At 35.6% G+C, this 14867-nt stretch overlaps 1 protein-coding gene across 2 annotated transcripts in view; it reads right to left on the reverse strand.

Moving 5' to 3' along the window:
• Positions 1 to 3996: 3996 nt before the first annotated feature.
• NBN (nibrin) overlaps positions 3997 to 14867 on the reverse strand; it is a 61972-nt gene continuing 51101 nt past the window's right edge. The window contains exons 15-18 of one of the 2 annotated variants that reach the window (XM_031935876.1): positions 13672 to 13785; positions 7537 to 7586; positions 6045 to 6113; positions 3997 to 5282 (exon numbers count right to left, since the gene is read on the reverse strand). In XM_031935876.1, coding sequence (XP_031791736.1) covers positions 6083 to 6113; positions 7537 to 7586; positions 13672 to 13785 — 195 coding nt within the window. In that variant the 3' untranslated portion in view covers positions 3997 to 5282; positions 6045 to 6082. Of the gene's footprint in view, positions 6114 to 7536; positions 7587 to 13671; positions 13786 to 14867 lie in introns of both variants that reach the window. The other variant, XM_023222841.1, reaches the window with a different exon arrangement.

Here is a 14867-nt window from a genome sequence, read left to right on the forward strand (position 1 = left end):
AAGAAATACTAAGAAGTGAACATTGTACAGCTGAAAAGTACATTCTGAAAAGAAAAATTCACTGGATGAGCTTAACATACAGGACACTGGAGAAGAAAAGATAAATGAACTTGAGGACAGGTTAATATAAACTATGCCAACAAAGCATAAAGAAAATTAAAAAAACAATTGCCAGACTTGATGGGATAATATCAAGTGTCTAACATGTATAGTTGGAATTCAAAAGGAGAGGAAGACTGAGCCAGAAAAATACATGTTTGGAGACTAAAAAGCAGAAAAATTTCCAAATTTCATTTAAGAAATCTACAACCCATAGATCCAAGAAACTCACACTGCAAACAGGTTTTAAAAGGAAATCACACCTATGCACCTAACAGATTGCTGAAAAGTAGGAAAGTTTAAAAGCTGTCAGAAAAAAGGGAACAATGATGAGAAGAAATACATGACTAGAAAAAATGCAATCAAGAACAGTCTTAAATATCTTTGAATTGCTGAAGTAAAAATACTGCCAAACTAAAATTCTATATCCAGTGAAAATATTCTTCAAAACAAAAGTGAAATAGTCATTTTTGGATATGTGAAAGTTGAGAAAATATGCTGTCAGAAGACCTGCACTGCAAAAGGTGGAAATTCTTCGCAATAAGGTACATGATACCTGCATGTATCTACATGAAAGAAAGAAAAATGCCAGAAATGGTAAATAAAAATTATCTATTTTTCTCATTTCTTAAATTATTCAAAATCCAGTTGACTGTTGAGAATGTGTTTAAGCATAAACAATTTAAACAAAAAGTAAAAAGTTGTATGATTTAGGACATGTAGAGTAAAATATACAATAATTATAGCACTGTACAGAAAGACAACTAGAAGTATACTTCCGCCCTCCACCCCCGAGAGAGGGTATCACTCTGTCTCCCAGGCTTGATTGCAGTGGTGTAATCTTGGCCCACTGCAGCCTCAACATCCCAGTCTCAAGCGATCCTCCTGCCTCAGCCTCCCAAGTAGCCGGGACCACAGGCAAGTGCCACCACACACAACTAATTTTTTGTAGCGATGGGGTTTTGCCATATTTGCCCAGGGTGATCTTAAACTGAGCTCAAGCGATCTGCCTGCCTTAGCCTCCCAAAGTGCTGGGATTACAGGCATGAGCCACTGTGTGCGGCAGAAGTATACTTTTATCAGGTGTAAACATTATACAATTAGTGGTGTGTTATTTTAGATAACAATCCATATCCTTATGGTAACTACTAAAAACAAGTAAAAGGTACAACTATAAAGCCAATAGAAGAGATGAAATGGAATACTAAAAAATAAAGAAGGCAGAAAAAGAGAAACAAGGGACAGTGAGAAAATAAGCATGGTCACATACTCCAACTTAACCACAGCAATTAAATTATATTTACATACAAGTGGCTTAAGCACCACAAACTTAAAAGCAAAGATCATCAGATTGAATAAAAAGCTTCAACAAGGTTTACAATAGCTTTATCCAAATATAAAGATACCAATAGGTTATAAGTAAAACTGGAAAAAGACATACCATGAAAACACTAATAAAAGACTTCAAGACAAGTATTAGAGATAGATATTTTATCACAAAATGTTTAGTTAATGGAGAACATATCAATTCTAAATGTATATGCACCTAATTACTGAGTTTTAAGATACATAAAAGACAATGGAGAACTAAGGTGAGACAAACTCACAATCATAGTTGGAGATTGAGTAGACAAAATCAGAAAGGATGTAAAAGATATTCAATGGCATTACCAACCGCCGATCTGACATTTATAGAACAACTACACTCCTAAACTGCAGAGTACTCATTCTTTTTACATGCAACCAGAATATTCACCAAAACGGGCCAACAATATGCTTTGCCCATAAAACAAGTCTCAAAACATTTAAAAAGATTAAAATATTACTGAATATGATCTTTGACCACAGTGGAATTTTAGAAATAGTAACATATAGAAATAAATAACAATTAACTATTATATCTTTTGGTAGATGGAAAAATTATATTTGGAAATTAGTCCATATGTCAGTGAAAAAAAATCACAGGGAAACTGGGACATTTTTTGAGCCAAAAGATCACACAAGTAACCAAATTTGTCACATGCAGCTAAAGAGGTGTGTTGAGTGCAATTCTAAATACTCAGTTTTGAAGATGGGTTTAAAATCAATGATCTACAATGGACTAGGGAAAAAGAGCAAATTAACCCTAAGTAAGCCGAAGGAAGGAAAGTGAAAATCAATGAAATAGAAAAAGGAGAGGCCGGGCGCAGTGGTTCATGCCTGCAATCCCAGCTACTCAGGAGCCTGAAGCAGGAGAATCGCTTGAACCTGGGAGGTGGAGGTTGCAGTGAGCCAGATCGGGTCATTGCACTCCAGCCTGGGTGACAGCGAGACACAGTCTCAATAAATAAATGAATAAATAAATAAATAAAAGAAAAAGGACATACACTAGAGAAAAATTAATGAAATTAAATGTTCTTCAAAAAAATTTAATGTAATTTATAAAGCTCTAGCTAGATAAGAACTAAAGAACACAAGATTCAGATAACAAGAGACTCTACGACATATTATAGACATTTTAACACACACACTATAAACTTTTATACCAATACATTTCACAACTTACTGGAAAATATGAAGTCCTTAAAAGACAAACTACTGAAACTACTAGAGGCAGAACATCTATAGCTCCTTGAGATAAAAAATACAGACATTGATAGCCACTGTAATAGGTAAGAAAAAGAAAAGACAAAAACAATCGGAAGAAGTAAAACTGCCTGTATTCACCAATGACATGATTGTGTACTTAAAATCCTAAGGAATCTGCGAAAAAAAAAAAAAAAAATGCCAGAATAGGTGAGTTTAGCAAGTTCACAGGATCCAAATTCTATACACCAAAAGTAATTGTATTTTCATATAGAATAAATAAATCATTGCAAGATGAACTTTTTGCAAGTATCACTTACAGTACCAAAAAAATGCTTAGGGACAGATTTAAAACAGATGTCCAAGCCTCTGCAGTGAAACTACAAAACAATATGGAAAGAGTAGATCGATCGAAGTAAATGAATAGACATATTACATGCATGGAATGGAAGACTGAATATTTTTAAGATGTCAGTTCTTCACAAATTGATTTTTAGATTCAGCACAATAATTCTAGCCAATTGTTGGGATAGAAATTGACATGCTCAGAGGACTGATGTATCAGACTTCTAGACTTCCTACATAGTCCTGACTTACCATTTTTTGACTAGATGGTAGTATAAGAGTGATACACATTCAACAGAAAGCCCACTTTGAATTTTTTTCTTTTCCCTGGCTAGTAATGTGCCCATACAATACTTAATCTTGCAATGCTGGGCGGCAGCAGCAAGCCACAGCTCCCAGTCAGCCACAGCATCAGGAGGGTAAAAACTGATTCTTGCTCTTTGTGAATAACACTATTCCTGCTAAACCGTCAGTGTCAGTGCCCCTAGTGCCTTCAACCAATGCTTCTACTCAAGCCTAATCAGTAGGGAAATTGATAATCCTGTTGCTGTAGTATTCCCCATCATGCCGCAATTTTAGTGCAATGCTTCAAACATTCTTCAGGCCCAGTGTGCTTTCAGCTGTGTACGTTAATAGTGAGTAGCTATATAATCATTCTGTTTTTTGCTTTCAGTTTAGTATTCAATAAATTAGATGAGCTATTCAGTACTTTACAATAAAACAGTCTTTGTGTTAGATGATTTTGCCCAACTATAGGCTAATGTGTCATGAGTACATTTAAGGTAGGCTAGGTTAAGCTATGATGTAGGTTAAGGTGTATTAAATGCACTTTTGACTTAAAATACAGTATTTTCAACTTACGTTGTGTTTATCCCAACTTAAGGAGCATCTATGCAGCTACCGTAATTCAAGGCAGTGTGGTATGAGTGCAAGGATGGACAAACATTTCAATGTAACAGAACACAAAGTCCAGAAACAGATCCACCATTATAGTTAACTGATTTTTTACTAAATGGCAAGGTAATTTAATGAGGAAGGGATAATTCTTTCAATAAACAGTTTTACAATGACTGGATACTTGTATGGGGGGAAAAAAGAACCCTGATCCATAATTCACAACATACATATCAATTCAAGATGGATCACAAATACAAAAATATAAAGTTTATATAATAAAGCAGAATACCTGAAATCTTGGCGTTAAATTGGAGAGAAAAAATATAAAACATCAAAGAAAAAAATAAATTTGACTTTGTCAAAATTTAAAACTTCTATTCATCAAAAGACATAAAGAAAATAGTCAAGCCAGAGACTAGGTATAATATTCTCAATACATATATCTGACAAGAGACTTGCATCTAGAATGTATAAAGAATTTCTATGACCCATATAGTTATCAGGGATATACAAATTAAAACCAAAATGAAACATCACTACACACCCATTGGAATGGTTAAAAGGAAAAATACTGACAACACCAATATTTGTAAAGATAGGTACTAGAACTCTCATTCATTATATTCATAAATAGACAAATATAAAAATTTCTATAGGTAGGGCAGTCTTCCTTAGAAAGGGATTGTGGGCATGACAGAGACCAATATTAATCTGTCCATTATATTCCTTAACTGTAAAATGGAGACCATATGTTCCACCAGCTTCACTCGGTAATTATGATACATGGCTATTAACAGACTCAAATGACTCCATTTCATCAATTAATATGCCCTGTCAATTCTGATTCTAAGGTTTCTATCCAATGTCATACCACTATCATAATTTAAGTGTTCATAACTCTCTATAATATTTCAATAATCTAACTGATCTCAATGCATACAGTAGAAATTGCAGATTGACTTACCTAATTTCTGCTCCCTAGGAAGGCTGAGAAGCTTTAAAAAAAAAAACCTTCATTTCCCTAACTCCCTTGCAGCTGGAGTTCCACCTGCAAGTAGCCAGAACTTGGAAGTAAGTTTAATTTGGTTCTGGCAAGTAGATGCACTTCCACAAGATTTGGAAAGTGAGAGTGATGTAGAGGCCAACCTCTTGTCCCTTTTGTTGCTTCTGTTTACAAGGGAAGTCATGGAAATATGGCCTCCATTCCTCACTGTTCCATTTCTCATTCTCCAGACAACTAAGCAGTTGTAGTGATTCTTGATTGGAGCTTCCTTCTTGCTGGATCACAGGTACATGAATATATTCTCGAACACAGAGTTGAAAATCACTTGTCAATAAAGTTTGAAAAAAGACATTCGTTGTTTCTTACCATCTCCCTTTAAGGTAGAAAAAGAAAACAATCTCACCATTTCTACTTTGTAAGTAGGAAAACTAGGACTCTAAATAAGCTCAAAACAGACACACACCCAGCTCAGTAAGACCACCAAAAAGGGGTACAGGTATTTCCATTCTGGTGAAAACTAAACCCATGTTTGATGAAGTCTCCACATGGTATTCAGTTTCTAGTACTAGAATAACATGTAGGTGACATCTGCACCACTGAAGCCATTCTGTTTGGATCACTAGAGTTTAGGTAAGACTACAGCATAATGGAAAAGAAATAGTATTAAAAGAAAAATATATTGCTATTCCTATAATTTTTAATCTAAGTAAAAAAGCAAGGTGTAGAACACTGTATATGTTATGCTATCATTTGTGTAGGAAAATATTTAAAAATAGGAATTTGAATAGGACTCAAAAATCCCTGGAAAGATTCATAAAAAATGAGTATCATGAATTTTTTCTGAGGGGAACCAAGTAGCTAGGACAATGGTGGAAGGGTGACTTCAGTCTTTACATACATTTAGAATTTTGAACTGTGAATAAATAACTATTTAATAAACAAAACACATTGAAAAATGAAAAAAAAAAAAAAATGCAATGACAAAGCCTGAAAACAGAACAACTGTTACACACAAAAGGATCAAAGTTTTGTGCATTTTATTTAATAAATTTAGGCCATAAAATACTGTAACTTAAATCTCTTCTACACACTATATATATTAATATAACCTTATTGGCCTGAAGTAGATGCTTACTAGGAAGTTTTTCCATGGCTTCTTTTTAAAATCCTCAGTTATCTTCTCCTTTTTAAATAAGGATTGTATCTGCAAAGAAAGAAACTGGGTTAAATGATATTTAGATAAGGGATAGTATTTCTTTTAAAGGTAAAGGACTTTCAAACTGTAGTCACACTTTGGCAAATAGGATAGGAATGACAATTTTGTCCTTAGGATCAGATATTAAGCACACACATTTTTATTTTCATTTATCCCTTTGATGTTGCTTTGATGAAAATATGGTAAAAACCAAACAAAAAACTCAACAGTAACAAAAATCCTGTAAAGCTTTAAAATAATTAATGAAAACAGTTTAAAAATGAAGGTATGTTTACACTTCTTTATGGCTTCAAAGATCCCCATTCCTCCACTTAATAAAAGCATATCATCCGCATAAAAGAGCATAATCTCCTTAAAAGTAATTAGCACTTTACAACATTTTCTCCTACAGCAGTTAAACAAATATGGCTGAACAACCCATCTCATTTGACTAATGACAAATCAGTATTGTTTGTGAACATTTTTTTTTTTTGAGACGGGGTCTGGCTCTGGAGTGCAGTGGCGTAATCTCAGCCTACTGCAGCCTCTGCCTCCCGGGTTCAGGCAATTCTGCTGCCTCAGCCTCCTGAGCAGCTGGAACTACAGGTGCATGCCACCACGCCTGGCTAATTTTTGTATTTTTAGTAGAGACGGGGTTTTTCCATGTTGGCCAGGCTGGTCTTGAACTCCTGACCTCGTAATCTGCCCACCTCAGCCTCCCAAAGTACTGGGATTACCCAGTCTGTCTGTCAACATTTTTACCAGTAATTTATACTCTCAAGTATGAAATTAGAGAATCAATCTAATTGGCTGCAAAATAGACTCAAAAATAGAGTATTTCTTCATTCTGTCTTTAAATTGGGAAAATATTCCTCTCCCCTAGCTGATATCTACCTCTACAGTATTTTATTAATATTTCAGAGGCAATTATTATAATAGCTTTGTTAGGTCTGCAGGAATGCTGAAAATTAAATCAGAATTAAATTATAATCACATAGTACAACTCTAAAACCTCCCACAAAAACCTGCTTTGAAACTCTAATCCAGCCTTTTGTTTTTATGCATGTGCCAATTAAAACTAAACAAATAGTCTGGCATTTTACTTGTCTTAATTCAAACTCAATCATAATTCTACTCAGAGCTGAAAAATCTCACAAATCTACACAACAGTTTCACACAATTCAGGAACCGTCCTTTTGCCTGAATGACCCCATACAAATTTTAAGTATCTTATAATACAACTTAACCCCAAACCTCAATGCTATATTCAATTAACCCAATTGAGAGGTGCTTAAGTAATAAAAATAAACACTTAGGTGAAGGGACTAGTTGTCCATGAGGACACAAGAAACAAATTCTTAATTTCTATGAGTAGAACTAAATTTTATATACATCTCTCAAAGGTACATGAAAAAGCTGAATCAAACTTTACCTAAAAAGATCATCAGCAAGAGACTCTTCTTTTGCATGTTGATTTTGTACCTGTCAAAATTAACATAATATCAAACATTTGCTCAGTGGTGAATATATAGTTAATGAATTGCTATAGTGATAGGTCACTGTCATCTTAGATAGAGATTTCCACATCCTAGAGGTCACCAAGTCTATGAGTTCTTGCCTCTACAATATTTAACGGATCTTCTATATTTTCATTCCATGCTAATATTATTACAAAAGAGCTCTAATTAAACAGCTTTCTCCCACCAATCTCCACTCAAAGACAACCAATGTATATTGCTAGCTTGCTGAGTTTCTGAACACTCTTTCCAGCAAAACCCTTTTACTAAATGAGATTTCAGTGCTTGGGGATCAGACCACTGATGAGACTAAGAGGGCAACATTTACCCCACCTTCAACTACAGCAGCTCCACATTTAAAGGGGCTCCTGTGTTCTTGGTCCCAAATCAGGGCTTAGAGGCTGCTGCTAAATTACCTCTCCTCTAAAGTCCTTTTAAATACAAACTCACTAAACTACTACAGCACCTTACAGAGTCAAAATCAAAAAATCCCTGTGCTGAGTGCATCTTCCTAAATAAAGTCCAGCTATGTCCCTATCATATGCCATTTGAAACCCTTCAGTGACTTCTCCCACCTACCAAGGAAAACACAAACCCTTGCATTTGACCCACTGAAATGTGCAAGGTTCTTCATAACCTGGTTCCATTTTACTTTCCTAATCACTTCTCAACCTCCTCTTCGTGGGCTCTCTATGCCGGTTAAAACTGAATCACACAAAAAAGAAAAAAGCAAAACCAAAACAAAACCCCAGAATCATCTCCTAATTCTGTGACCTTCTATCTGCTTTTGTTCATGTTTCTCCTTCTGCCAAGGAAGTTAATTCCTTTTTTTCCCTCTTCCCACATGTAATCATCTTTAAAGATACATTCATTCAATACTTATTTAGTGCCTCTTTAGCAAAGGCTTCCTAATCCCCTTCTTTCAAAAACAATGCCCGCTATGAAGAACTCTCCCAAAACTTCAGCTACGGAATTCCCAGGATGCTTATCAATTTCTACCTTCTGTTATAATTATTTATGTTTGCACCCTATCCTCTCTAAAAGACCAGAAGTTCCTTACAGATAGAGTAAGTCTTGACTTAATGTTTTCGATAGTTTCTTGGAAACTGCAACTGTAAGTGAGATGACAAACAGCAGGTCCTTGAATCATGTTGTTTTGTTGTACTAATGAGAAATAACACTGTTTATGTCATTTCGCTTAAAGTTGCAGCTTCCAAGAACCTACTGACAATGTTAAGGACTTACTGTGTTTATTTTTACTGTTACTAACTTACATTTGAATGCTTCCAGATACTATCTTAAACACTCTCTCTCTATATAAATATATATATAATCTCACTTCATTTTCATGTAACTTCATTACTACTATTATCTCAATTTTAATCAATGAGGTAACAGAGACTTAGGTAACCTGCAGAAGATAAGGGAACTCAGATGGAATAGCTGGGATCTGACCAGGTCTGCCTTATATAGAGCACCAGCTCTTAACCAGGCTGCCTCAGGGCTTCTGAATCTCTATAGCAAGCCTACAAGAGTGACTTGCAGGGATTCAATCTTACAGACTGATTTTTCTATCATATAGTGAAACAAAATTACATCTTATCTTTTCAGATTTTCTAATAGGGATAGCAGAACATAAATGGGAAGACATAGTTTTAATAAAACAGTTGTCAAAATAACTACTGGTATCATTTTTTTAAATATTCTTAGAGGTTTCCTGGGGAATAATTTTAAAGTTGTAGCATAGTAAAGAAAAAACAGTGAGGAGAAAGCAGTTTTATTTCATATATTTTAGTAAAAACATATAAAATAGCATTGAGAAACAGAAATGCCTCATGTTACCGGCATTTTTCAGAGGTCTGCGATAACTACTACTCATAGTCTTTCCAATTCAAATCAGGTTGGATACAGTTCAAATAATTTTTATGTTTGATATACACAATGAAAATATCTTAAATTCAAGGGAACTTCAGGAACTGACGCAGTGATTATGAAAACTAAGACTGGTGGGTCTGTAGCAGAGGCAGAGAAAGAAGGATGAAAAAGAAAAATAGGAAGGGAATATAGAAAAAGAATAGCTGCAGCCAACAGGGAAATGAGATGGCAGTACAGAACATTTACATAAATAAGCAGTAGCCACGCAGCAAAAGAAAGTCAAGTCTGTTACAGAGTAAGTCCTACCAATAGCATCTAAAATGATTCTAGCAAAAAGAGAAGTGATTTGGTGAAATCACCTAGAACACAGTCCATGTAATTCCTAATGAAATAAGCAAAAAATAGAAAAGCATCAGCAGATGTATGATGTATCATCATTCTCTCAACTTCTTCCCCATCTAAAATTAATCAAACAAAACTTGACCATGTTAATTAATGAAGGAAAAGAGTTTAAACCATGTCATACACTTAAAAAGTGCAGCTGTGCAAAGAAGCAAATGATTCTGATGCAGCTGATTCCTAATACTGTCCCAATCCATTAAAAGTGCTACAGAACTGGTCAAACCTGAGGATTCTTACTAATGCCCCAAATTTGGGGAAAAGGTAGCCTCAACAGGGAAAACAATTGCTAGTGGGCTGCTAGGAAGGGACTAATGGTATAGAAGGTGAAGAAGTGGGGCTGACACTGACCGAACACATAGGCTCCAAGGATCCCTAACAAATTAGGTAAACAACCCAATAATGCTAGGTTATTCTCTTTTAGCTACGCACACTCCCTGGTACAGGACATTTAATTAAAATCCCAGGAGACAGCCCAAGCAGCACACAGCTCTAGCTGAGCCCTTCCTCTCCCAGATTCAATGTCTTCGGACAACAGAAACTAGATGGGACATGCCATGTGCCATTGACTGTTTCAGCATGATGCCATGCTGACAGTGAGGCACGAGGGAATTCTGTTCTTTAATTTTTATTTTATTTATTATTATTATTTTTGAGATGTGGTCTTGCTCTGTCACCCAGGCTGAAGTGCAGGGGCTCCAATCATGGATCACTGCAACACTGACCTTCTAGGCTCAAGCAATCTTCCCACTTCAGCCTCCTGAGTAGGTGGGACAATGGGCACATGCATTACCATGCCCAGTTAATTTGTTGTGTTTTGTTTCATTATCATTTATTTATTTTTTTTGTAGAGACAGGGTCTCAAGATGTTGTGCAGGCTAGTCTTGAACTCCCAGGTTCAAGTGATCCTCCTGCTCCCAAAGTGCTGGGGTTATAGTCATGAGCCACACCATCGTGCCTGGCTGAATTCTGTTCTTATGGGCAAGCTAAGAATGTTGTAAGTAATTTTGATTATACTCAACTTCTGTCTCACAAACTGGCTTCTGAATGCAATCCCTGCGTAAGATGGCATATGATCCTTTATGTAGCAAACAGAATATCTGGATAAGACATTTCCCTTTACCCAAGTAAAGACAAAAACAGGAAAGGGATACTGGAACAGAACATGCAGAAAACAGATAAAGAACCTAATCTGCAGGAAATAATAATCCATGAATAAAAAGCAAAATAGAAATATGAAAGCAATGAAATAATGACAAAAAATTAGATGTTAACAGAACAATAAAATGAAAAAAGAACAAATGCTAAGTAAAAGAACCATAATAACAGCCTTTCAGAATTAAATACATTAGAAATAGCTAACACTCTAACACTTTCCACTGTTATAAATGATTTATATGTAGTATCTGATTTAATCCTCCCTCGTATGTCTGTGAAATAAAGGTACTATTATTATTCTCATTCTGCACAGATGGAAACAGAGACATTAAGTAATTTGTGTAAGGTCACATACTTGGTGAGAAACATTACAGATACATCTGAAATGTAAATTTTTGATACAGTGAAAAAGCCTAAGAAAACCACAGTGAATGCAGAAAAAACAGATGTGGAGGACAAAGGTAATCCAATAAAACGATAGTTACGTCTTAAATGTAGAGAGCCCAGCAAATATAAAATATTTTAAAATATACAATAGAAAAAAAGTTCCTTGGGAAAGAGAATTACACCTGCAAATCAAAACAGCATACTATATGTCAGGAAAAACTAATGGAGAATGATCGACACTGAGATGTATTCTGACTGTTACTGGCTTTCAAGCTTAAGAAAGACGGCTGTGGTCATGCAAGTCACCTAAAAAGGGGACAAACAGGACTGGCATAAGGTGAGGGAAGCTAGGTGGGAGGAAGTACTAATAATGTCCTCACTTTTCGCTGTAGGGAGCCAACAAATAATTGTATATAAGTTAAATATGAAGTTTAAAACAACTACCAAATCTGACTTACAGTGATTTTTATAGTTTTCCTCCTTAATATGAGACAGATCTCACAAAATATCTTGGAGGGAAGAAACATTTACAGAAATTCAGCAATGCCTTCAGTTTAACTTCTTCCTACCAATGTCTCCCTTCCTTCCCAGTCTGTCCCTGCCTCTCAGTACTCCTCAATGAAGAGATATCTGGAATATTATTCACTTAACTGTTTAAACAGGTAATTTCTGGGCTTTAGGTATTCACATCTTCATTCTTTGTGTACTGCCATAGTTCTGTGGAATGCACATGTTATAAAATAATAAAGCCAATTTATTCTTTAAAAAAGGAAAGGAGAAAGGACGTGATTTCCATTCTTCCATTTTTTAAAAATAAGCATCCTGAATGACCTTAACAACTCTACTTCATGGGTGACTTTCCTATATAACCCTTTTTTAAAATAACTGATAGAAAAGCATTTTAAAAAGCAAATTACACTACACCAACTATAAAGCAAAACAAGGAACCCTGAGAGATTAGCAAGGACCACAGTCAGCTTTTGCCTTGCCTTGTGAGTATCTGCAAGTCATGAAAAACCTGAATTCTGCTTTAATGTCTACATGGGGTATGAGTGATACGAAAGAAAACCCAAGATGGTGACTTTAATAAAAGACCCAGCACTAAAGGAAGAAAGAGAAATAAACCTTACACACAGAAGGAGCTAGCAAAGAAACTTGCCCATCTTCATCCTGACACTTAGTGAAGGAAAGAAATAAAAATCTCATTTGAAGTTTCTAATGACAAGCTGGCCTTCATTCACTCAGGCTTCTGGTCCAAATATTAATACATACTAACTGTCTGGGTGATTCAAAGAATCACAAGAAGATATTTTAATTTAAAGTGGTCTCATATTGGTAGAAGAAGACTGGAAGACAAAAAACATACCTTTTCTAGAGGAAATAAATCTGAACTTAAGACTCAAGAAAACCTCACAGATTGAGTTCCAAAGAAAACAATCGGTTCATATTCAAAAATCACAAAGCACAAACTTGAAAACAAGGTACTGTAAGAGCAGAAAACAGATCAAACATTTTAGTAATGGTATCATTAGGCAAAGAATATAAAAGGGGAAGCTTGAAAAAGAGCAAGGAACAAGAAGATTTAGAAAGAAATAAAACAGACTTCCAGTAATGAGAAAATAAATGAATGGATGCAATGCCAACTAGAGTTGAAGACAGAAGTAGTAAATTGGAAGATGATCTGCAGCAGTTGCCAAAAATATAACCCAGAGAAACAAAGGCATGAAATACACAGGAAAGGCAAGTGGAAAAGAAAATTTAACTTACATTAAACTGGAATTCCAGAAGGAGATAATGGGAAAAACAGCAAAAAGGTAACTAATATTCAAGAAAACGAATGAGAAATTTTCAGAATTGTTAAAACACAATCTCTAGATTTAAAAAGGCCAGTCCCTTGACATACTATTTAAGTGATATATCTGTAATATCCTCCACATTCTTTGAGTTTTCCTTAAATTTTTGTGGCTTTTATCTCCCCCTTCTCATTAGGAGGTAAACTGAATTTCTTAGGTCTCGCTTTTTTTTTTTTTTTAACAAAAATAAATTTAGTATTCCTTTAAAGAAGTGTTACGGAAGGGTATAGATTAACCTTGTGTAACTCAGGAATTTTCCTGAATGAATGACTTTATGTCACTTATTTTAATTTGGTTTTAAGAAGAAATTGCTTGAAGGCCACCATAAGGGACCAAAGTGCAATTTAAACAAGTTTCTGGGCCTCACTTCCTACTAACCTCCATTTCTTGCCTTAGCCACTCTTCTAGTTCTGTATTCTTTCGAGCATGATGAGGTATTAAATCTGATCCTCCAATGATGTGTGGAAGTTTTCCTGCTCCAGGATATGTGACCTATTGAATAATAAAAGTAGTACATTAAAGCATATTAACAAACAAAAATGACCATTTTTTAAAAAGATTAAAAAGCAAAGATGGTAAATCATGCATAAGTACCAAAGACGTTTATATTCTACAAATAAAAGTTAGAGAGCAATAACTCTGTTCTGAACCCATCTGTTTTCGCCCTTATCTTTTATAGCTATTACTATATACAGATCTGGACATGTCATGGGATATATGTATTAAAAATAATTTAACACTTTTATTTATTTATTTTTTTTTTGAGACGGAGTCTTGCTCTGTTGCCCAGGCTAGAGTGCAGTGGCCGGATCTCAGCTCACCGCAACCTCTGCCTCCTGGGTTCACGCCATTCTCCTGCCTCAGCCTCCCGAGTGGCTGGGACCACAGGCGCCCACCACCTCGCCCGGCTAATTTTTTGTATTTTTAGTAGAGACGGGGTTTCACCGTGTTAGCCAGGAGGGTCTCGATCTCCTGACCTCGTGATCCGCCCGTCTCGGCCTCCCAAAGTGCTGGGATTACAGGCTTGAGCCACCGCGCCCGGCTAATTTAACACTTTTAATTAGGAGTTTTTACTTTAAAATGGCCTTACCTTATCATTTAACACTTAACGCAACTCCAGATGAACACAAACACTACAATTTACAGCACTACTGTATTTTGTTCTAATGACTTCAAAGCTTAAGTTCTTTCTTTTTTTTTTTTATTTTATTTTATTTTTTATTATACTTTAAGTTCTAGGGTACATGTGCATAACGTGCAGGTTACATATGTATACATGTGCCATGTTGGTGTGCTGCACCCATCAACTCGTCAGCACCCATCAATTCATCATTTATATCAGGTATAACTCCCCAATGCAATCCCTCCCCCCTCCCCCCTCCCCATGATAGGCCCCAGTGTGTGATGTTCCCCTTCCCGAGTCCAAGTGAGCTCATTGTTCAGTTCCCACCTATGAGTGAGAACATGCGGTGTTTGGTTTTCTCTTCTTGTGATAGTTTGCTAAGAATGATGGTTTCCAGCTGCATCCATGTCCCTACAAAGGACGCAAACTCATCCTTTTTTATGGCTGCATA

This window comes from Piliocolobus tephrosceles, chromosome 7 (genome assembly GCF_002776525.5).
Source record: "Piliocolobus tephrosceles isolate RC106 chromosome 7, ASM277652v3, whole genome shotgun sequence".
Lineage (NCBI taxonomy): Eukaryota > Metazoa > Chordata > Mammalia > Primates > Cercopithecidae > Piliocolobus > Piliocolobus tephrosceles.